Here is a 24,519-nt window from a genome sequence, read left to right on the forward strand (position 1 = left end):
CTGCTTATCGATTCCTAATTTCAATTCCAATAAGGCAAAAAAACAAACAAAAAACGTAGATATCGTTCACATTTAGTCTTGTTCTAAAAAATAAAAACTATAAAATGTATCAAAAGGCTAAAGAACACACAAAGAACGTTTGCCTGTGGTTTAAAAATACCATAGAAAAACAACTAGCCTAACTAATACAAATTTCAAGCATTATTAAAGACAATAAACACTCAGTAATTAACCCTCTGGGGTCCTTCGTTTAACAGTCACACTTGGGACTTTCGGGTCCAAATGGACCCGGAGGGCGGGATTCATATATATAAAAAAAAAATCAAAAATAATTTTTTTTACTTTTTTTTAATAATATTTTTTCTTTTCTTTTTTGGTGTTTTGAGATAATTTTATGATTTATAATTAATATTTATGCAATAATTATGACCCATTTTTTCCCATTGAATATAATAGAATTTTTTTATATATAAATTTTTTTTAATTTTTTTTTATTAAAGCTGTATTTCATTTTAGAGTCAAGCCTAGGCCTCATGAAAGCAATTTTTGAAATGAGATGGGTGCCACCAGGTGGACACACTGAGCATTTTTATCACGCAATAGCACATTTTTACCACTAGATGGATTTACAGCTCTCTGTAGAAAGGCTTGCGAATTCTAGTGATTTTTGCACATATTTGCCCATTTTTTTTGAGGTTGTTGATTTTTAAATATAATAACAGATTCTCAAAGACTATTTTTGTCTTTTTTTTTGTTTGTTTGGTTGGTTTAAATGGTAATTTGAAGTTCCAATTTTACTTTATAATACAGTCAAACCTGAACACTGCATTAGAAAGAGAACAAATGGAAAGCATTTTATTACCCAATGTTTAATTTTAACTTAATTCTAACTTAATAAAAATGCAATTCTTTTTGAAAATGCAAATATTTTTATTAATCTTTCACAATAAACATTTTGAATTCAATGAACAGTATTCAATGAACAGTAACTGAAAATTCATGAACAAATTCAATGAAGAGTAACTGGTAACATCAAATAATGATCAAAAAACTAAAATAACAGTAAAAGTATAATTATTATCAAACAATGGAAAATAGAAAAATGTAAAAAGTGTTTTAAATATCATAACTATATATTTAAATTATTTGCATACTATTTAAATAGGCTATTCTATTATTTCACACATTTCCTAAAATTAGCTTTCATTTGTGTGTGTGTGTGTTCTAGTGTGTATAAGTGTGTGTGTGTGTGTCTGTTTTGCACTCTTGATGTTTTAGAGATTCACCCCTTCACTGTTGAGTCCTTTTTTTCTGCATCCTGGCTGATTTGTAGATTGTATGCACAAAAAAAACTCTGTGTTTTCATATTTTTGACAATTTCCCATTCATTTCCTATGGGGGTCATTTTGACCAAAGAGCAGAAGTGTGACGACCACTTAGCATGCTTGGATCATGACCTCAAAATGTTTGTGTGTTCACATACCTAATACCATAAAAGTCACCTAGTTTCGTAACAGTCCGATGAAGCTGTGATTTAAAAAAATTCTAAACAGATTTTTGTAATCTGAATTTATTAGTGTGTATGTGTATAAAAGTGTGTTTGTGTGTGTGTGTGTGTTTGTGGATGTGTCTGTTTTGCACTCTTGATGTTTTATAGATTCACCCCTTCACTGTTGTGTGCTTTTTTTCTGGATCGTGGCTGATTTGTAGATTGTACGCACAAAAAAACTCTGCATTTTTGCATTTTTGCCAATTTCCCATTCATTTCCTATGGCGGGTCCATTTGGACCCGAAGGTCCTGAGTGTGACTATTTTTTTTACAACCACTTAGACTATTCAAATCCTGTCCCCAATTTTTTTGGGTGTTCATATACCAAGTACCAACAAAGTCACCAAATATCGGACCATTCCGATGAAGCTATGATTTAAAAAAAATATATATTTAAACGCTTCGGGTCCATTTGGACCCGAAGGACCCCAGAGGGTTAAAAAAGAACAAATAAAAATTAGCAATCACAACAAATAGGTACAACTGAGCAAAGATACGATTAAATAAAGTGTTTTTTCAGATTTTCAGGTATTCAGATGTAAAATAACACTGCACTTTATAAACAAAATATACATTACATTGTTTGATTAGTGTTAAAGGTATAGTGGAGGATTTTCTTTTTCCGGGTGGATCATCAAGACTATTGGTCCTCCTAATTGTCAATCATTCTGGTGATATGTTTACGTAAGGCCGTCGTACGTGCTCGTCCTTTCTGCGCATGCACACTTTCAGGTGTATATGTGTGTGGTGAGCTATGGTTTCAGCCATTCATTGAAGCTCGCTGTTCTCACCGGGTTTTTTCAAAATGTCTGAGGGTCGCAAGAGAAAAAATGTGTACGAATTGTATGACAAGAAGAGAAAGGCCTCTGAAGAAAGAAACAAGACCAGTGTTTTTGGGAGAATATTTCACACGCTGGCGTGCGCTAAAAGCACAGGTTGGGCTTCCCACTGATGCCTCAGTCGCGAAGTTTCTACTCGACAGGTAAAGTTTGGCATGCTATTTGGAGAAATCCATTTAAAATCACTGCTAGTAAAAATTAATGTAAGCTATGATTAGCGATGCTAGCGTTTAATAGGCGTTCCCTCTCGGGAGCAGGAAGAGTGTTGCGCATGTTTATTTTTTCAAAAAGTGGAGAGGGCGGTTCTTTTCTAAAATTCGGGAAAATCCTCCGCTATACCTTAAATATAGAGATGGCCGCAGGAATATTAGGCTACTGTCACTTTAAGAGTTTCACGGATCCACGTGTGTGTGCAGTGCTGAAAACAGAGCGCGAGTCGCCTCACGCTTCAATGGTTTAAAGTCACATTGAAATGCTCACAAAGGAATCGATAAGAGGAATCGAAATTACATTTTTTATAACAAGTATCCGATTCCTGACCTCAAGTATTTGGATTTTCGATTCCCAACCCTAAGAGTGATGCTTGTGTGTGTCGTACAGTGAGCGCCTATCGAGTGGGTAACGACGTGTCCGTGGATCTGGAGTTCAGGACGGGTCAGGGCACCGGCGTTCTGTTAGGCGTCAGCAGCCAGAAGATGGACGGACTGGGCATCGAACTCGTCAATGGAAAGGTCATCTAGATTTTCCTTTTGTTTTCAGTTGTTTATTCCTGAATAGTTTGTTAATGCGAGTGTCTGTGTAGCTGTTATTCCACGCTGATAACGGAGAGGGACGCTTCACAGCCGTGCACGAGCCCGGGCAGGAGGCGGAGCTCTGTGACGGACAGTGGCACAGTGTCTCCGCCCACAAGCTGAAGCACCGGCTGGAGCTCGTCGTGGACGGCAGGAGGTCCGAGGCAGCGAGTCCAGACGTGCGCTCTGCCTCCGCCGACACCAACGACCCTGTGTATGTGGGCGGATACCCCGGTACGTCAATCAAACTCAGTCGCCATGGTGACGTAGTTTAGAATGTTCAAACACTGAATTTTGGAGCTGGTAACAAGTTCTGTAAGCAATAAGGTACGAGAGGCTGTGCTGTATCGTGAACAACTCAGGGCGTTGTTGATGCGAAGCGGAGTACATTATTACCCACGATACAGCACTAGCCTCGAGTACCTTATTGCTTTTATAAAGCTATTGACCAATCAGAATCAAGGACTGGAACTAACTGTTTTATAACAGGTAGTAAAGTAAGTTAGCCTGGGAAAACCCAGACAAACTTCCGGCAAATGTAGATTTGCTCTGCAGTAGTCTGGCAAAGAGCCCATTCAAGCCCATTTCTAATCCGTCCAAATCGAGGCACCAATCAGAAACGTTGAGGCGGGCTTTACACGATGACGATCGCTCTGATTGGTTTTAGGTCTATCCAATTGCGCCCAGAGGCATTTGAGCGACGTCCGTTGGTGACGCCCCTTTGGAAATGAGTTATTAATGAAGCTTTGCCAGACCATAACTCAGTTACTACTGAGAATGGTCTGGTTTTAACCAGGCTAAAAGTAAGTTAAAAATCGAAAGAGATAGTTTGGTTCTAAAAAAAAATCTAATTTAATATTTTGCTAATAATAAATAATTTCTCCAACAATGACGCTCCTGCTAGACCATGAGAAATTGATGAAAATTCTGACATTTCTCCAACCCGTCATTTAGTTGCTCGTTCTCATTTACACCCTAAAGGAACAAACTTCTGTTGAAAAGCCTCATGTCATGACAGCAGTCCTGGGAACGGCAGCTGTTTATTTAAACTTTACTATAAAAAATATTACAAATACCAAATGTATTCATCATAGAGGAGGAGTTTGGTGGGAAAATCCCAAAATACAGAATTTTCTCTTAAAAATTAGGAACAGACAATTACAAGTTTCAGTTTTTATACATTTAACTAGTGTTTAAATCATCTGAGCGGACAGAAACATTCACATAATTGAATAAATGAGAGAGATGTGTTTGTGTGTTTGTTGCAGAGGGTCTGAAGCAGTTTGGGCTCACCATAAACACACCGTTTAAAGGCTGCATGAGGAATGTGAAGATCACTAAAGCTGGGAAGACTCTGGAGGTTCAGATGAACAAAGTCCTGGAGCTCAAAGGAGTTCAACCGCTCACCTGCCCTGCTAGTTAAACACACACACACACACACACACACACACACACCTCTAACCAAATACAGTCTCGCCTAATTCATTTTGCTGCCACTCAAAGTGAATCAGTTCAAGCAACAATCTAGACAAACCAAAGACTATAGAAAACCCACCAAAACCAGATCTAAACCAGTCTGATGTCATTGGAGAACATTTTATAAAACTTGTTTACTTTACAGTAAGGTCCCATTAGTTAACTTTAGTTAATGCATTAACATTAACTTACAATGAGCAATACATTTGTTACATAATGTACTAATCTTTGTTCATGTTAGTTAATAAAAATGTAATTATTCATTGTTAGCTGCATCTGTTAATATTATTTAATGGACCTGAGCTAAGATGAACTATTTAATAACGTATTAGTAAATGTTGAAATTAATAACTAATGTAGTCGACTAAAGGAACCTTATTGTTAAGTGTTTTATGCTGTGGTTTGTAATAAAAGTAAACTTGTGTATTTGTGTGTTAAAGAACTAAAACCAAAATACTGATGTGGTAAAACATAGAGAACTTCCTCTCCAGAGCACGACTACCAAAGTCTTGAAGAGCAAAGCTGTTGAGGAGTGAATAACTCGAGGAATCAGGATTAAATAAAGCAACTCATTAAACTACACTCCTACACTGAAAACACTCATATTCATCAGCACATCATCAACAAGCTTCATAAACTTGTTACTAGTAGTTAACAACTTCTTCACAATGAATTTGTGCTATAAAAAAAATCCGAAATATAAAAACGGCCCAGACAGCAACATAGTGTTGGCCCAAATCCAGGGAAGATAAGAAAGTAGGGCAGATCAAACTGAACGTCAGATTTCAATGTGACCTGGTTATGAATGTAGCCTAAAATATCAAACTACACTTGAGGAATCACTTCATCTGAGAGCGCTGCGTATAGCCATAGAAATCAGCAGACAGACGTGATGTGTCGAGATCTCGAGATCCTGATTCTCTGTCAGGTCTCAGAGTGTGTGTTTTTGCATCTACTGTGTAATGATCAGTATTTCAGAATAAAGAAATATCCCCTCTGATGGCACTTAATATGTGTTTCCATTCATTGTGTCCAAATCATCATCATATTGAGCAAAGTTATTTATGTAAACCTAAAGCAAACAAAAGTAATCCAGCCTTCTTACCAATATCTTTATTTATATGATATTTATATGTATATGGGTTTATTAGATCTATTTGAATAAGGATAAAACCGTAATGGGAGAACCTGGACATTACTGTAATGTGGACTCAGACTCTTTATTGCACTATTCCTCCCTGGGATCTGAAGAGGCCAAATGTTATAATAACCCTGAATCACCACAACATCACAACAGCACACCCTCGTGAATATCGGCAGAAAGCTGTAGCAAGAACAATCTTTGCTGAGTTGTGCTGGTGGCCATGATGTTGTGGCCCTCTTCCCCACGGGGTTCGGGAAAAGTTTGATTTTCCAGCTTGCTCCGTTAGTGGTGAATGACTTGGCTAAGGCGAACGCTAGCGATTGGTTATGGTGCTAAACTCTGAAGGAAAATAGACCTCGAGGAGTTGACAAATACATTTGAAATTTGTTTAGAAGCTTAGAATTAAGGTAAATGTATAAATTAACAAAATACTAATTTTGTACCCTATAAGTATAAAATTAGGTTTGTGTTGATTTCTAAATGAAAACCTCACCTCTCAAAATTATATAAATACATTTAAAAAATATACTTTAAACTATTATTGTCATTATCTCACCCCGTCATTTGAAACCCATTAAAAAAACTTTAAAAAACAAAACAAATTGTTTTTATTAAATGACCTTAGTTTCCGCAAACTATGCAGTCTTTGCTGCCCCTCTCACACAAAGCATCAGTATTTGGGGGAAAAGTCGATTTGTTATCTAAGACAGAACCCAAACACTTGTGCTGTTCAACACTCTGAATCCCCTGCGCTGTCCCTGCGCTGAGGTGTTCAACTATAAGATCGTCCATAAAAACCTCAACCTTGCATCAACATTTCTTATTTCTGGCTCATCTCCATCCGTCACATTCAAAGCATGCAGATAGGCTTTAATATATACCATTTCTGGGGATTCATCAGAAAAATTCATAATCATTTGTTCTCCATTTCCAGTATTTATTACAAGATAAAAATGTAACAAACTGGTTAAAGAAAGTTAAAAGTTTTTTAGGCCCATCCTGGATGAACTAATGAGACACAAATAGATGCAGTTTCTTTTGTCTTTATGTAAAGTCAAATCTTTAGTTTGAAGTCAGTCATGTTGTATGTGCAGTCAATTCTTTGTGGAACCATCCTAAGGCCTAGATGATGCAGTCAGCGGAGATGTGCCGAGGACCATTTCCCCTTGGCATGATGGGGTCGTGACCTGGTGGACGAGGAGGCTGGACTGGCTGAGGAACTCTGCAAAACACAAACATGCTGTATGAAACGGTGCATTAGTACACTCGTAAAGCCTGTTGTGCTATGTGACATCACTCACAGTCTTTACTGAGATGGGCAAACTGGAAGGCACAACGCAGCGGGCGGAGTTAGCTCGCTGAACCTTGTCATCATTTCCCCTTGGCACGATGGGGTCGTGACCTTGTGGACGAGGAGGCTGGACTGGCTGAGGAACTCTGCAAAACACAAACATGCTGTATGAAACGGTGCATTTGTACACTTGTAAAGGAGATGTGATCACTGATGTGGTGGAGCTTTCTCTCAACAAACAGAACAAGAAGTCTTGACACTGATGTTTATGTCAGGACTCGAAAGACAGAAGGAAACGAGAGGCAAAACGTTCGGTGTATCCAGAAAGAGCAACATACTTGTTTGTCATCTGATTTTCGAACTCCTTCATGGACAATGCCATGGGATCCCGATGCCAGTTTCTTTCCCACTTTATAAAGAGAGTCAAAGGATCCTGAAAAACACACAACAGCATGAGACTGAACTGCTTGTGACTAAACACACCTGTGTAGATCAGGCGAGGAACCAACCAGTGTGAAGATTACAAATAAAATCAGGAAACAGGCTGAAATTGACACATATGAATATTTAGAAGTTTTTGCATTTAAGTTCATGTTCCAAGAACACTAGAGATTACAAGCACAGTCCTGATATGCTGCGTTACATAGAAGTCACACAGTTATTATCTTTTATTTAATATCTGTATTTATGCCCATTATTTTATTCCTTTTTTAGCTTTTTCTAAAATGAAGAAAAATGTATTACAAATTATTAGAAACATCTCTGTGAATAACTGTTAGAGCAGCACCAACCAATCAATACAATTAAAGATGAAAATAGTACAACAAATATCATCTTCAGATTTTTAAGGAGTTAATGTCAAATCATATTTATAACCGAAAGTAATAACAAAAAGAATAGAACATAGAAAATGACAGATGGCAGAAATAACATGAACCAAAGTAATAATGACTCACTGTCATCTAAACTGGAGAGATCTGGCACAGGCGGCAGCTCTTGATCCTGGAGGGACCTGGAACACACCGAGACTCCAGATCTTCTAGACCTGGCCTGGCACACACACCAACTCAGGTTCTGCAGGATCTGCGTCCAACGTTTGCTTGATCCTGGAGGGACCTGTAACACACCGAGACTCCAGATCTTCTAGACCTGGCCTGGCACACACACCAACTCAGGTTCTGCAGGATCTGCGTCCAACGTTTGCTTGATCCTGGAGGGACCTGTAACACACAGAGACTCCAGATCTTCTAGACCTGGCCTGGCACACACACCAACTCAGGTTCTGCAGGATCTGCGTCCGGCGTTTGCTTGATCCTGGAGGGACCTGTAACACACAGAGACTCCAGATCTTCTAGACCTGGCCTGGCACACACACCAACTCAGGTTCTGCAGGATCTGCGTCCGGCGTTTGCTTGATCCTGGAGGGACCTGTAACACACAGAGACTCCAGATCTTCTAGACCTGGCCTGGCACACACACCAACTCAGGTTCTGCAGGATCTGCGTCCAACGTTTGCTTGATCCTGGAGGGACCTGTAACACACAGAGACTCCAGATCTTCTAGACCTGGCCTGGCACACACACCAACTCAGGTTCTGCAGGATCTGCGTCCGGCGTTTGCTTGATCCTGGAGGGACCTGTAACACACAGAGACTCCAGATCTTCTAGACCTGGCCTGGCACACACACCAACTCAGGTTCTGCAGGATCTGCGTCCGGCGTTTGCTTGATCCTGGAGGGACCTGTAACACACAGAGACTCCAGATCTTCTAGACCTGGCCTGGCACACACACCAACTCAGGTTCTGCAGGATCTGCGTCCGGCGTTTGCTTGATCCTGGAGGGACCTGTAACACACAGAGACTCCAGATCTTCTAGACCTGGCCTGGCACACACACCAACTCAGGTTCTGCAGGATCTGCGTCCGGCGTTTGCTTGATCCTGGAGGAACCTGGAACACACAGAGACTCCAGATCTTCTAGACCTGGCCTGGCACACACACCAACTCAGGTTCTGCAGGATCTGCGTCCAACGTTTGCTTGATCCTGGAGGGACCTGTAACACACAGAGACTCCAGATCTTCTAGACCTGGCCTGGCACACACACCAACTCAGGTTCTGCAGGATCTGCGTCCGGCGTTTGCTTGATCCTGGAAGGACCTGTAACACACAGAGACTCCAGATCTTCTAGACCTGGCCTGGCACACACACCAACTCAGGTTCTGCAGGATCTGCGTCCGGCGTTTGCTTGATCCTGGAAGGACCTGTAACACACAGAGACTCCAGATCTTCTAGACCTGGCCTGGCACACACACCAACTCAGGTTCTGCAGGATCTGCGTCCGGCGTTTGCTTGATCCTGAAGGGACCTGGAACACACAGACTCCCGCGGGCCGGGTCGGGCTGATATTTCCCTCCACTATCCTCCTACTATCCTCACTATCCATTACCTTATTAGCCTAATTGACCCTTCGCTAAGCCACGCCCGAAAACCGCTACAGGCCAATCGTGGCTTAGCAACTGTAACTAGGCGTGGGAGTTCTGGCAAGCTTTCGAGCGAGGGAAACATGCCGAAGCGTTGTGTGTATGGATCATGCAAATCTGATACCCGGTATCCTAAAAGTTTGGACGGGGGGGGGGGGGGGGGGTGGAATTTTTTCCCTTCCTTAAATGTAAAACCCAAGGGGAGAAATGCCGGGCGTGGATCAAGCAGTGTGGGAGGCCCCATTCACTACTAAATGTCGACAGGATTAACAAAAACACCTACGTTTGCTCCACGACGTGTGAGCAGTAGCCTGGCGCGCTAAAAATATAAGCGGGAGAATCCAATGTCCTAATTGTTGGTGATTTTAATATACATACCCAGGGGACAAAACACCTGTTTTTTAGGGAAATCAGACATGGGCTGCTGTAAAAGGTTGTCATATAAAAATGACATCTATGATGTCTGAGGATCACAACCTGGGTGGACAACCCGGTCAACAAGCTGCTGGAAACTTGTAATTAGGGTCAAAACAATGCTACCTCAAATTCTGCTATAACTCCCTGGAATCACCCAAACATGCTAAAAAGGTTTAATTATATTCATGGATCCTGAGCCATATCTCCCTGATACTTTATGCTAGAAACAAACTGAGCACACCTTTCAAAAGAGTGGAAGATAAGCTTTCATCTGATGCCTTGATTGTACATGTAATTAGAATGTAAGAGTTAACAATGCCTCTTAATTCATAGGTAGGCAAAAAAAAAAGAAAAAAAGATTGAACATTCCATTTGTAATCGGTAGCATTTCTTTTACCTTTGTTGTTGTTAAAATAAACAAATTACCATGTGAAGTTAACTTTTACTAGATGAAATCATATTTTGATCATTTTCACTAACCAGACAGTCCTCATGGCCCATAACACATTTAGAGGGAATTCAATTTCAAGCCTATAATAGCCTGTCAATTCAAACAAGATCAAAGAAAGAAGTTTACCATTAACTAGTGTTAATTGTATACTGCTCTGTTTCCGTACGTACAGTATATCGTTTGCATATTTATGCAATATCTATTATTTGTATTGCAATGTCTAGTATTTCTAATATTCTTATAGCTTTATTTATTCTATCGAAATAAAAAAAAAGGATTTGAGGATTTTGGGTTAGGCTGGTTACTGTTCAGTCCAGGTGTTTGGAGTGTGAGTCAAAGGTACTGACACACAGGAGTCATGTGTGGAGTAGGTTTAAAAGTATTTACTGATTAAAACTGTTACATGAAGTAGCAATTTGTAAAAAAAAAAAAAAAAAAACGATTAATGAAACAGACAAACAGATTACAATTCAGGGTGATTACTAATTTCTGTAATAATGTTTATACAATTTGTTTAGCTGTTTTCGGAGTCACTGCTGCTGTCGCTGCTCTCTAGTGTTTCAGCATGCTGTATCTACTACAACCCCTGGCAACGGCATCCTATGTAGCATGAGCAGGAGCAGTTCTTCTGACAAAGAGTAAGTGTGGCGTTAGATACATGCAAGAGTCTAGAATATTGCAATGTCATTGTTTAGTGCAGAAGATGCGCTTTTAACGTACATGTTGCCACATACTGTCATAATAAAAGATAATTACGCATATAACACTATATTTGTATTATATTACACAAAAACTAGTTAACGCTGCTGTGAGGGTGTTTCTAATAGCGCGGCTGTGACAAAGTTGACAACTTTCTCTCTTCCGACTGCCATTATCTATTTTTTTACTCTTTTTGAAAGTTGTGAAAACGCTGTTGTGGCGTTTTTCTTTTGCTATTTGAGCAAATTGGAACACAAAAAAATATATTTAATGTAGTCTTTCATTCACTGCTATAGAAGTTTACCCAACTATGATGCCTTCCACTTCTGAGAAACCCAGAAATGTGAACAGGGTCAATAGGATGTGTCACATCACGTGATTTACTTGCCAAAAACTGTGATAGGCAATTTGGTTGTCCTATTTGTATTTTATGTCTATGGTCCTAGGGATAGTTCACCCAAAAATGAAAATTAGCCCATGATTTACTCACCCTGACGTCATCCTAGGTGTATATGACTTTCTTCTTTCAGAAGAATACAATCAGTTATATTAAAAAGTGTCCTGGTTCTTCCAAGCTTTATAATGACAGTCAATGGGTATATTTTTCATCAAAGTGCCTCTATCCATCATAAAAGTGCGTCTATCCATCATCAAAGTGCCTCTATCCGTCATAAAAGTGCATCTATCCATCATCAAAGTGCCTCTATCCATCATAAATGTGCGTCTATCCATTATCAAAGTGCCTCTATCCATCATAAAAGTGCATCTATCCATCATAAAAGTGCCTCTATCCATCATAAAAGTGCGTCTATCCATCATCAAAGTGCCTCTATACGTCATAAAAGTGCATCTATCCATCATCAAAGTGCCTCTATCCATCATAAATGTGCGTCTATCCATCATAAAAGTGCATCTATCCATCATCAAAGTGCCTCTATCCATCATAAATGTGCGTCTATCCATCATCAAAGTGCCTCTATCCATCATAAAAGTGCATCTATCCATCATCAAAGTGCCTCTATCCATCATCAAAGTGCCTCTATCCATCATCAAAGTGCCTCTATCCATCATAAAAGTGCCTCTATCCATCATCAAAGTGCCTCTATCCATCATAAAAGTGCGTCTATCCATCATCAAAGTGCCTCTATCCATCATCAAAGTGCCTCTATCCATCATCAAAGTGCCTCTATCCATCATAAATGTGCGTCTATCCATTATCAAAGTGCCTCTATCCATCATAAAAGTGCCTCTATCCATCATCAAAGTGCCTCTATCCATCATCAAAGTGCCTCTATCCATCATCAAAGTGCCTCTATCCATTATCAAAGTGCATCTATCCATCATAAAAGTGCCTCTATCCATCATAAAAGTGCCTCTATCCATCATCAAAGTGCCTCTATCCATTATCAAAGTGCGTCTATCCATTATCAAAGTGCCTCTATCCATCATAAAAGTGCCTCTATCCATCATCAAAGTGCCTCTATCCATCATCAAAGTGCCTCTATCCATCAAAGTGCATCTATCCATCATAAAAGTGCCTCTATCCATCATCAAAGTGCCTCTATCCATCATCAAAGTGCCTCTATCCATCATAAAAGTGCCTCTATCCATCATCAAAGTGCATGTCCATCATAAGTGCCTCTATCCATCATAAAAGTGCATGTCCATCATAAGTGCATCTATCCATCATCAAAGTGCCTCTATGCATCATAAAAGTGCCTCTATCCATCATCAAAGTGCCTCTATCCATCATCAAAGTGCATCTATCCATCATCAAAGTGCCTCTATCCATCATCAAAGTGCATGTCCATCATAAGTGCCTCTATCCATCATAAAAGTGCCTCTATCCATAAGTGCATCTATCCATCACTTTTATCATGGATAGATGCACTTTTATGTTGGATAGATGCACTTTGATGATGGATAGATGCACTTTGATGATGGATAGAGGCACTTTGATGATGGATAGAGGCACTTTGATGATGGATAGAGGCACTTTTATGATGCATAGAGGCACTTTGATGATGGATAGAGGCACTTTGATGATGGATAGAGGCACTTTTATGATGGATAGAGGCACTTTGATGATGGATAGATGCACTTTGATAATGGATAGACGCACATTTATGATGGATAGAGGCACTTTGATGATGGATAGATGCACTTTTATGATGGATAGATGCACTTTGATGATGGATAGAGGCACTTTGATGATGGATAGAGGCACTTTTATGATGGATAGAGGCACTTTGATGATGGATAGATGCACTTTGATAATGGATAGACGCACATTTATGATGGATAGATGCACTTTTATGTTGGATAGAGGCACTTTGATAATGGATAGACGCACATTTATGATGGATAGATGCACTTTGATAATGGATAGACGCACATTTATGATGGATAGATGCACTTTTATGATGGATAGAGGCACTTTGATAATGGATAGACGCACATTTATGATGGATAGATGCACTTTTATGTTGGATAGATGCACTTTGATGATGGATAGAGGCACTTTGATGATGGATAGATGCACTTTGATGATGGATAGAGGCACTTTGATGATGGACAGATGCACTTTTATGATGGATAGAGGCACTTTGATGATGGATAGAGGCACTTTGATGATGGATAGACGCACTTTTATGATGGATAGATGCACTTTTATCCATCATCAAAGTGCCTCTATCCATCATCAAAGTGCATGTCCATCATAAGTGCCTCTATCCATCATAAAAGTGCCTCTATCCATCATCAAAGTGCCTCTATCCATCATAAAAGTGCATGTCCATCATAAGTGCCTCTATCCATCATAAAAGTGCCTCTATCCATAAGTGCATCTATCCATCACTTTTATCATGGATAGATGCACTTTTATGTTGGATAGAGGCACTTTTATGATGGATAGACGCACTTTTATGATGGATAGAGGCACTTTGATGATGGATAGAGGCACTTTGATGATGGATAGACGCACTTTTATGATGGATAGATGCACTTTGATGATGGATAGAGGCACTTTGATGATGGATAGAGGCACTTTGATGATGGATAGAGGCACTTTTATGATGGATAGACGCACTTTTATGATGGATAGATGCACTTTGATGATGGATAGAGGCACTTTGATGATGGATAGAGGCACTTTGATGATGGATAGAGGCACTTTTATGATGGATAGACGCACTTTTGTGATGGATAGATGCACTTTTATGATGGATAGAGGCACTTTGATGATGGATAGAGGCACTTTTATGATGGATAGACGCACTTTTGTGATGGATAGATGCACTTTTATGATGGATAGAGGCACTTTGATGATGGATAGAGGCACTTTTATGATGGATAGATGCACTTTGATGATGGATAGAGGCACTTTGATGATGGATAGACGCACTTTTGTGATGGATAGATGCACTTTTATGATGGATAGAGGCACTTTGATGATGGATAGAGGCACTTTGATGATGGATAGATGCACTTTGATGATGGATAGAGGCACTTTGATGATGGATAGAGGCACTTTTGTGATGGATAGATGCACTTTTATGATGGATAGAGGCACTTTGATGATGGATAGAGGCACTTTTATTTTGGATAGATGCACTTTGATGATGGATAGATGCACTTTTATGACGGATAGAGGCACTTTGATGATGGATAGACACACTTTTATGATGGATAGAGGCACTTTGATGAAAAATATACCCATTGACTGTCATTATAAAGCTTGGAAGAACCAGGACACTTTTTAATATAACTCTGATTGTATTCTTCTGAAAGAGGAAAGTCATATACACCTAGGATGACGTCAGGGTGAGTAAATCATGGGCTAATTTTCATTTTTGGGTGAACTATCCCTAGGACCATAGACATAAAATACAAATAGGACAACCAAATTGCCTATCACAGTTTTTGGCAAGTAAATCACGTGATGTGACACATCCTATTGACCCTGTTCACATTTCTGGGTTTCTCAGAAGTGGAAGGCATCATAGTTGGGTAAACTTCTATAGCAGTGAATGAAAGACTACATTAAATATATTTTTTTGTGTTCCAATTTGCTCAAATAGCAAAAGAAAAACGCCACAACAGCGTTTTCACAACTTTCAAAAAGAGTAAAAAAATAGATAATGGCAGTCGGAAGAGAGAAAGTTGTCAACTTTGTCACAGCCGCGCTATTAGAAACACCCTCACAGCAGCGTTAACTAGTTTTTGTGTAATATAATACAAATATAGTGTTATATGCGTAATTATCTTTTATTATGACAGTATGTGGCAACATGTACGTTAAAAGCGCATCTTCTGCACTAAACAATGACATTGCAATATTCTAGACTCTTGCATGTATCTAACGCCACACTTACTCTTTGTCAGAAGAACTGCTCCTGCTCATGCTACATAGGATGCCGTTGCCAGGGGTTGTAGTAGATACAGCATGCTGAAACACTAGAGAGCAGCGACAGCAGCAGTGACTCCGAAAACAGCTAAACAAATTGTATAAACATTATTACAGAAATTAGTAATCACCCTGAATTGTAATCTGTTTGTCTGTTTCATTAATCGTTTTTTTTTTTTTTTTTTTACAAATTGCTACTTCATGTAACAGTTTTAATCAGTAAATACTTTTAAACCTACTCCACACATGACTCCTGTGTGTCAGTACCTTTGACTCACACTCCAAACACCTGGACTGAACAGTAACCAGCCTAACCCAAAATCCTCAAATCCTTTTTTTTTATTTCGATAGAATAAATAAAGCTATAAGAATATTAGAAATACTAGACATTGCAATACAAATAATAGATATTGCATAAATATGCAAACGATATACTGTACGTACGGAAACAGAGCAGTATACAATTAACACTAGTTAATGGTAAACTTCTTTCTTTGATCTTGTTTGAATTGACAGGCTATTATAGGCTTGAAATTGAATTCCCTCTAAATGTGTTATGGGCCATGAGGACTGTCTGGTTAGTGAAAATGATCAAAATATGATTTCATCTAGTAAAAGTTAACTTCACATGGTAATTTGTTTATTTTAACAACAACAAAGGTAAAAGAAATGCTACCGATTACAAATGGAATGTTCAATCTTTTTTTCTTTTTTTTTTTGCCTACCTATGAATTAAGAGGCATTGTTAACTCTTACATTCTAATTACATGTACAATCAAGGCATCAGATGAAAGCTTATCTTCCACTCTTTTGAAAGGTGTGCTCAGTTTGTTTCTAGCATAAAGTATCAGGGAGATATGGCTCAGGATCCATGAATATAATTAAACCTTTTTAGCATGTTTGGGTGATTCCGGGGAGTTAAAGCAGAATTTGAGGTAGCATTGTTTTGACCCTAATTACAAGTTTCCAGCAGCTTGTTGACCGGGTTGTCCACCCAAGTTGTGATCCTCAGACATCATAGATTTCATTTTTATATGACAACCTTTTACAGCAGCCCATGTCTGCTAAACCGCCTTTGCCCCCTGGGTAACATGTAGATAACGAAAAAGATGGATTGGGATTGGCATTTAAAGACATTCTTAAAGGGATAGTTCACTTTGAAATAAAATGTTGGTATGTTTTAGCTTACCTCAAGGGCATCCAAGATGTAGGTGTCTTTTTTTCCGCAGAAGTTTCAATTTTTATATTTTTAGGTCAAACCGTTCTTGTCTGTCAGTCATATAATGCAGGTCTATGGTCACCACCTCAAAGAGCATGCACAGAGTCCAAATTAAAACAATTCCCCATCGTCCAAATTAAACAATTCCCCATCGTAAGTACACATTGATGGCCTAAGACACAAAACGAGCGGTTTGTGTGAGAAAACGAACAGTATTTATATCGTTTTTACCTCTTGTACACAGCTGCGTCCAAGTGATCTGAGAGCGCGGGCGGGTATAGATATATACACTAGAAGTCGCGTTGGCTACGGCAGTTCATTGGAACGAAACAGTAGCCAAGGCGACATCTAGTGTATATATCTATACCCGCCCGCGCTCTCAGATCACTTGGACGTGGCTGTGTACAAGAGGTAAAAACGATATAAATACTGTTCGTTTTCTCACACAAACCGCTCGTTTCGTGTCTTAGGCCATCAATGTGTACTTACGATGGGGAATTGTTTAATTTGGACGACAGGGAATTGTTTTAATTTGGACTCTGTGCTTGTGTTTTGAGACAGTGACCATAGACCTGCATTATATGACTGACAGACAAGAACGGTTTGACCTAAAAATATAAAAATTGAAACTTCTGCGGAAAAAAAGACACCTACATCTTGGATGCCCTTGAGGTAAGCTAAAACATACCAAAATTTAATTTCAAAGTGAACTATCCCTTTAACTCTATTGGAGTTAGACAACACGTGTCAGGACCTACTCATTGTCGTAATCATACCCTAGATCTAATATTATCACACAGAATCAATGTGGATGCCGTTGAAATTCTGCAGCAGAGCGATGACATCTCAGATCATTATCTAGTCTTGTGTAAACCTCATTTAGCCAAGGCTGCAAAGCCGACTCCGTGTTACAAATATGTTAGACCTATCACTTCTGCCACTAAAGATTGCTTTATTAATAATCTTCCTGATCAGTTTCATCATCACAGCATCCCAGATAGCTTAGAAGAACTCGATATTACGACAGAAACTTTTAACTCTCTCTTTTCCAGCACTTTAGACACAGTTGCTCCATTGCGCTTAAAGAAGATTAAAGAAAATAGTCCAACGCCGTGGTACAATGAGCGCACTCAGGCCCTTAAGAGAGCAGCCAGAAAAATGGAGCGCAACTGGAAGCAAACAAAACTAGAGGTATTTGGCATTTCATGGAAAGAGAGCTCGATTGCATACAGAGAGGCCTTAAAAGCTGCTAGATCTGCTCATTTTTCAACCCTATTAGAAGAAAATAAACAAAACCCTAGGTATTTATTTGAAACCGTGGCTAAACTAATGAAAAATAAAGCTTCAAGCTCAGAAGTTTCCAAGCAGCACAGTAGTAATGACTTTATGAACCTCTTCACTTATAAGATTGATAATATCAGGGAGAAAATGATCACTATGCAACCGTCTACTACAGTATCGCATCAGGCAGTGCATTGTAGTCTCCCTAAGGAAAAATTCGATTCATTCATTGCTATAGCAGAGGAAGAATTCGCTAAACTCGTTAAATCATCTAAATCGACAACATGTATGTTACACCCTATACCGACTAAGCTACTGAAAGAGATGCTTCCAGAGGTCATAGATCCTCTTCTTAATATCATTAATTCGTCTTTGTCATTAGGATACGTACCAAAAACCTTTAAGCTGGCTATGATTAAACCATTTGATAAAAAAACGCAAATTGATCGTACAGAATTAGTCAATTACAGGCCGATCTCAAATCTATCTTTTCTGTCAAAGATACTAGAAAAGGCGGTATCTTCACAACTATGTTCGTTTTTACAAAGAAATGGTATCTGCGAGGATTTTCAGTCAGGATTTAGACCATACCATAGTACTGAGACCGCTCTCATTAGAGTTACAAATGATTTGCTCTTATCATCCGATCGTGGTTGTATCTCGCTATTAGTGTTACTCGATCTTAGTGCTGCATTTGACACTATTGACCACAACATTCTTTTAAATAGACTCAAAAATGATGTTGGCATTAGTGGAATTGCATTAGCATGGTTTAAATCCTACTTATCTGACCGTTATCAGTTTGTAGCAGTAAATGAAGAGATGTCTTAACGATCACAAGTTCAGTACTAAATTCTAAAAAAAACTGAGATTCTAATTATTGGACAAAAAACGTCATCACGTAATAACCTAGAATACTGTCTAACACTTGATGGCTGCTCTGTCAAGTCTTCATCGTTGGTTAGGAACCTGGGTGTGCTCTTTGATACCAATCTTTCATTTGAAAGTCACGTGTCTAGTATCTGTAAAACCGCATTTTTCCATCTTTAAATTATATCTAAATTACGTCATATGCTCTCATTGACAAATGCGGAACAATTAGTTCATGCGTTCATGACATTAAGGCTAGATTATTGTAATGCTATTATGGGTGGTTGCCCTGCACGCTTAATAAACAAACTACAGCTGGTCCAAAACGCAGCTGCTCAAGTTCTCACCAGAACCAGGAAGTATGACCATATTAGCCTTGTTCTGTCAACACTGCATTGGCCTCCCTATTAAACATCATATCAATTTTAAAATATTGCTGATTACTTACAAAGCACTAAATGATTAAGCTCCGCAGTACTTGAGCGAGCTCTTAACACATTATAGTCCTTCACGTCTATTGCGATCTCAAAATACCGTCCAGTTGATAATACCTAGAATATCAAAATCGACTGCTGGCGGTAGATCCTTTTCCTATTTAGCACCAAAACTTTGTACACATGTGTTACTTAGGCCTACTTTGCTTAAGATACACTACTCACAATAAGTTAGGGATATTGTTATTTACATGAGTGCTATTCCTATTTGGTCTGAATTTGAATGAAATAAGTAAAAGTATCCTTTGATATTACTAATAATGAATGAGAAGAAACACCATTTTCATTAGTGTAATATTTATTACCCCAAAAATGTAGACAATAACAAGGGTAGCCCCAAATAACAAAAATTGACAATGTCAGTAGCGGGTGTTTCCACCATTTGCCACAATGACAGCTTGACAGCGACGTCTCATGCTCCTCACTAGCCTCATGATGTTGTCCTGAGGCAATGTGTTCCACTCTTCCACAAGTGCTGCACGCAGTTCTGCCAGGTCACGTGGGGGTGGGGTACGATCATCCAGTCTCTGCTTCAGCTGGTCCCAAACGTGCTCTATGGGGTTCAGGTCAGGGGACATTGCTGGCCATACCATATGAGGCACTCCGACTTCCTGAAGTCGAGCTGTGACAATTCTGGCATGATGTGGTGGAGCATTATCATCCATGAACAGAAAGTTGGGGGTGTGCTGGCGGAATTGGGGGATGATGATGGGTTCTATGATGTCTCTGAGGTAAGAACGTGCAGTGACTGAGCCATCTACAATACCAATCAGTTTTGCGCTGACTGGTGATGCCTGCCCAGACTGTTACACCTCCTCCACCAAAGCTAACCCTGGGGACCATGTTGACCTCGGCGTATCGCTCACCTCGCCTTCTCCAGCAACATTGACGAGTGTCAAGTCACCTTGCACAGAAATGATGGTCGTCAGCGTTGCTGGAGAAGGCGAGGTGAGCAATACGCCGAGGTTAACATGGTCCCCAGGGTTAGCTTTGGTGGAGGAGGTGTAACAGTCTGGGCAGGCATCACCAGTCAGCGCAAAACTGATTTGGTTATTGTAGATGGCTCAGTCACTGCACGTTCTTACCTCAGAGACATCATAGAACCCATCATCATCCCCCAATTCCGCCAGCACACCCCCAACTTTCTGTTCATGGATGATAATGCTCCACCACATCGTGCCAGAATTGTCACAGCTCGACTTCAGGAAGTCGGAGTGCCTCATATGGTATGGCCAGCAATGTCCCCTGACCTGAACCCCATAGAGCACGTTTGGGACCAGCTGAAGCAGAGACTGGATGATCGTACCCCACCCCCACGTGACCTGGCAGAACTGCGTGCAGCACTTGTGGAAGAGTGGAACGCATTGCCTCAGGACAACATCATAAGGCTAGTGAGGAGCAAGAGACGTCGCTGTCAAGCTGTCATTGCGGCAAATGGTGGAAACACCCGCTAACTGACATTGTCAATTTTTGTTATTTGGGGCTACCCGCTACTTATTGTCTACATTTTGGGGGTAATAAATATTACACTAATGAAAATGGTGTTTCTTCTCATTCATTATTAGTAATATCAAAGGATACTTTTACTTATTTCATTCAAATTCAGACCAAATAGGAATAGCACTCATGTAAATAACAATATCCCTAACTTATTGTGAGTAGTGTATCTTAAGCAAAGTAGGCCTAAGTAACACATGTGTACAAAGTTGCACAAGTTAGGCTACAAAGATACAAAATGCAATACGTCACATGTCATGCGTCATCATGCGTCACTCCTCCACTCGCACGCATCACTCCGGGCCTGCTGTGCTGTATTGAAGATGTAAAGAAAAAAATTAAAACGTTTCATGAGGAAACATTAAGTTCACATCAGGATCCTGAAATCAGTCAAATATTTCAGGCACTTGCAAAGAAGGAACTCACAGAGAAGGAACAATATGTAGTATTGGAAGACATGTATCATACCACTCACCTGACCGACAGCCAAGTCCACTATCGTGTTGTCGCGAAATAAAAAAAATAGCATTTCAATCATATCTAGTTTTTTGTGTTGCGATTACAAAATGACGTCATAGCGCAATGACAGCACAACGTAATTTAGGAACTTTTAGCAACAAGTCAGTCTGCCTTTAGCTACTTCCACTTGTACTGGTATCCTTGTTGTTGTGTTCTTCTCTTATTTCCAACGGTTTTCTGCCTCTTCAGTTCCTCGACGTAAAAATCATAGATTACTGACTGCAGAAAGAGCAGGGCATGCTAACATTAAACATGTCCGTATTCACAATAATACAAGCATAGTTCCGTTTTACTGCAGGTATACCACAAAAAAATGATCAAAATAATTTACTGGCAAGATTACTCACCAGACTGGCATTAGCTGAGAAGTCTGCATAAATAGGCTTGGGTATACAAGGTTCATCCTGCAAAACATAATTTAAAAAAGCAAAGTGCAGTTGGTTATGCATAAACTGAAAATACAGAAAACCTACAAAGTCTTCTGGGCTCGACGTTAAGCCGTGTCATGTGCGTGTCCTTTGGAGAAGTAAATTACTGCCTTTCTTAATTGTCAGAGTATTTTTGGTGGTGTAAATATAATTTATTCTGAAGCAATATTCTCATCAGTGTTCGGGGTTTACATAGCCTACTTAAATCTGCATATTTGTGACATTTGCATTTACCCCCAGGGCGTTATTTGCCTTTATAAAGGCCAATTTATTTATTTATTGGCCTTAGTAAATGAATGCATCCTCTTTCATATCACATTCTTACATTTGATCAACAAATTCAGTTTTGGTGAAGACACCATAGGGCTGTTTCAACCAAATTAAATAATTTACACTGAAAAATTACAACTGCAGTAAATAATGTTATGAGACTGATGTAATAAATGTTTGAATATACAAATAAAAAATGCAATGATGCTTTAAACATGAAACTACACTGCCAACAGGTGGCGGCAAGTGACCATCTTAATGAGTGAGTCATTCAGTCAAATGCCGAAACATTCACTACACAGCGCTGAGTGTTTTCCTATTCCTTCAAGTAACTTAATATTAACGAACTAGGCCTACTTGTTATTTATTTCTTATTTAACTTATTGAACTATACATTCATTGTAACATTTGCAATCGTGATGATAACCCGAAGAGCAGCTCCCTTATTTGTGTTTTGTTAACTATATCATATGTTATAAATAAAAATAACTCTTTATTACTGCAGTATGTTTCTTGTGTGTGCAGTTATGCTACTAAAGTCTCTGAGACCGGCAGCGAGCCTCAACAATGCGAGCTTGTTAGCAGAAATACCCCTCATCATTCGCTGTTTACATTGAATGTAATAAAATCAAAATCATTCTCGCGTTTCGATGCTTCCCTAGTTATTTTTTGTCATTAAAGTTAAGTAAGATTATCTTTCACTTGAGCCTTCAAAAAATCCACTTGTCATGGACGAGCGTTAATGTCGAGCCCGTCTATCCGTCTATTTTCTTTGGATTGCGAATTTGCATTAGCTGTAATATCGTTAACATAACTTACCAGTTCAGATTTCACTGCTTCTTTTTGAGGACCGGACATTTTCCCTTTTTGCTTATTTGACTTTATCAACAATTCAACAATTACTGAAAGAAATCAACAATTACTCCACTGAGACGCTTGCTGCTGCTAGTGTTTGCTATAGTGTTTGTAACTAAGTGGTTGTCATGGCAGCGGGATGTGCACGCGCATAATGACAGCCATTAACCGCTTCAAACTTTTGAAAGGTGGTGTTTATGGCCAAATGCCCCCAAATTAAAGATAATGGGCAAAATACCCCACACAATTAAACTAAATCTATTACGGCTGTCGTGATTCAAATTAAATGTGAAAATGAATTAAAAGTGTCGATTGCGGAATCACATAGATCTGCTCGTTTTTAAAAAAAAAAGCGTTTTGTACAACACCCTTAATATTCTCCTCCTGTGTGAGTTAAACATCATTCCCTCGACTCAACATTAATTGAATTACCCAAAGCATAAAAAAAATTAAATAAATAAAAAACTTTTTTTTATTTATTAAATTTTTTGGTCCAGAAAGCTTATGTTGTTTTAATCTGATACTATTTTTTGTTTTGTTTATTATTTACCTATAAATTACTAATCTAAATATAATAATTTAATTTAAAACTATAAAAAATAAGCACATTCTTTCAGTTAAATACAAAATAACAAAAAATAAGTAATTTTGTGTCTCTGCCGACCTCTTCGAGAAGCATCTCGCTAATTAATGAGTTTAATTATCAGAATAATGTACATTAAAATGCCATGGGACTATGACTTTGCCGTATCATATGAAGTTTTGGAGGACATTTCTAGCCTGGATGCCAGCCGAACTTAGCCCCGCCCACAAAACTTTTAGGTCTGGAAGTTCTTACTAGAATCTGAGTATGACGACCTATGAAATTTCAAATAATCTATGTACAATATACCAAAAAATGCAGTCACTGTGTAAAAAACACTTGTCCTGAGACTAAATATAAATAGACTTGAAGATTTATTTTTCAAAAATATTATTGAAAGTGCCATTTTTCTCTTGTCCCACCTTCTAGATGACCAAATTGAATGTTAAATACAACTGTTGAAATACATTTTAAATAATCCCTTTTTTTTATGATTTTGTTTATCAAAACAAATATTGATATTTTAGCCTCTTTTTTTTTTTTTTTTTTTTTTTAAATGATAGAAATATTTCAAATAATAGAAATGTTGCAATAAAGTTATGTCCCACAACATGCGTGCAACCCTGTTACCGAAACATTTTTAGCCTGGCAGAAGAAAAAAACTGAGTGACATGATTCACAGGAAATGACATCACTAAGCAGTTTGCCGCCAGAATGGGTAGAACAAAGGCCTGTTCTCTTTTCGATTTTTCATGTTATTATACAACTTTTAGCCTTGATTGAATGCGTCTCTCTAACCAATGCAACCCTGTTACACTTATTATCAGAATAAGACAAATTAATTTAAAGGTTTTCTTCTTTTTTTTTACTCAAGTAAGTTTGTCCTAAAGATGACAGTAAGAGCTAGCTAAACAGCTAGCTTCTATTCATGAGAAAAAGCTAACATTAGCATTAATTTGCAA

General features: G+C 38.8%; 2 protein-coding genes and 1 long non-coding RNA gene across 10 annotated transcripts in view; 1 reads left to right on the top strand and 2 right to left on the bottom strand.

Moving 5' to 3' along the window:
• Positions 1-5,665, top strand: part of lama2 (laminin, alpha 2) — a 253,413-nt gene extending 247,748 nt beyond the window's left edge. For all 8 annotated transcript variants that reach the window (XM_082147801.1, XM_082147798.1, XM_082147796.1 and 5 more), the window contains 3 exons: positions 2,989-3,119; positions 3,191-3,413; positions 4,448-5,665. In XM_082147801.1, coding sequence (XP_082003927.1) covers positions 2,989-3,119; positions 3,191-3,413; positions 4,448-4,602 — 509 coding nt within the window. In that variant the 3' untranslated portion in view covers positions 4,603-5,665. The remainder of the gene's footprint in view (positions 1-2,988; positions 3,120-3,190; positions 3,414-4,447) is intronic.
• Positions 5,666-6,715: 1,050 nt separating this feature from the next.
• Positions 6,716-11,658, bottom strand: LOC309482559 (uncharacterized protein). The gene is made up of 4 exons (XM_082148032.1): positions 8,047-11,658; positions 7,429-7,523; positions 7,101-7,236; positions 6,716-7,021 (listed from the first exon to the last, which is right to left on the bottom strand). Exons 1-4 carry the CDS (start codon positions 8,050-8,052, stop codon positions 6,935-6,937), a joined length of 324 nt encoding a protein of 107 aa, XP_082004158.1. The 5' UTR covers positions 8,053-11,658; the 3' UTR covers positions 6,716-6,934.
• An 8,027-nt stretch (positions 11,659-19,685) lies between these two features.
• LOC309482565 lies at positions 19,686-23,079 on the bottom strand. Its single transcript, XR_014200296.1, has 4 exons — positions 22,939-23,079; positions 21,769-21,825; positions 21,378-21,640; positions 19,686-21,214 (listed from the first exon to the last, which is right to left on the bottom strand). It is a non-coding gene; the product is annotated as an uncharacterized lncRNA (long non-coding RNA).
• Between the last annotated feature and the right edge of the window lie 1,440 nt (positions 23,080-24,519).

Source organism: Leuciscus leuciscus (genome assembly GCF_965113295.1).
Source record: "Leuciscus leuciscus genome assembly, chromosome: 19".
Taxonomy (NCBI): Eukaryota; Metazoa; Chordata; class Actinopteri; order Cypriniformes; family Leuciscidae; genus Leuciscus; species Leuciscus leuciscus.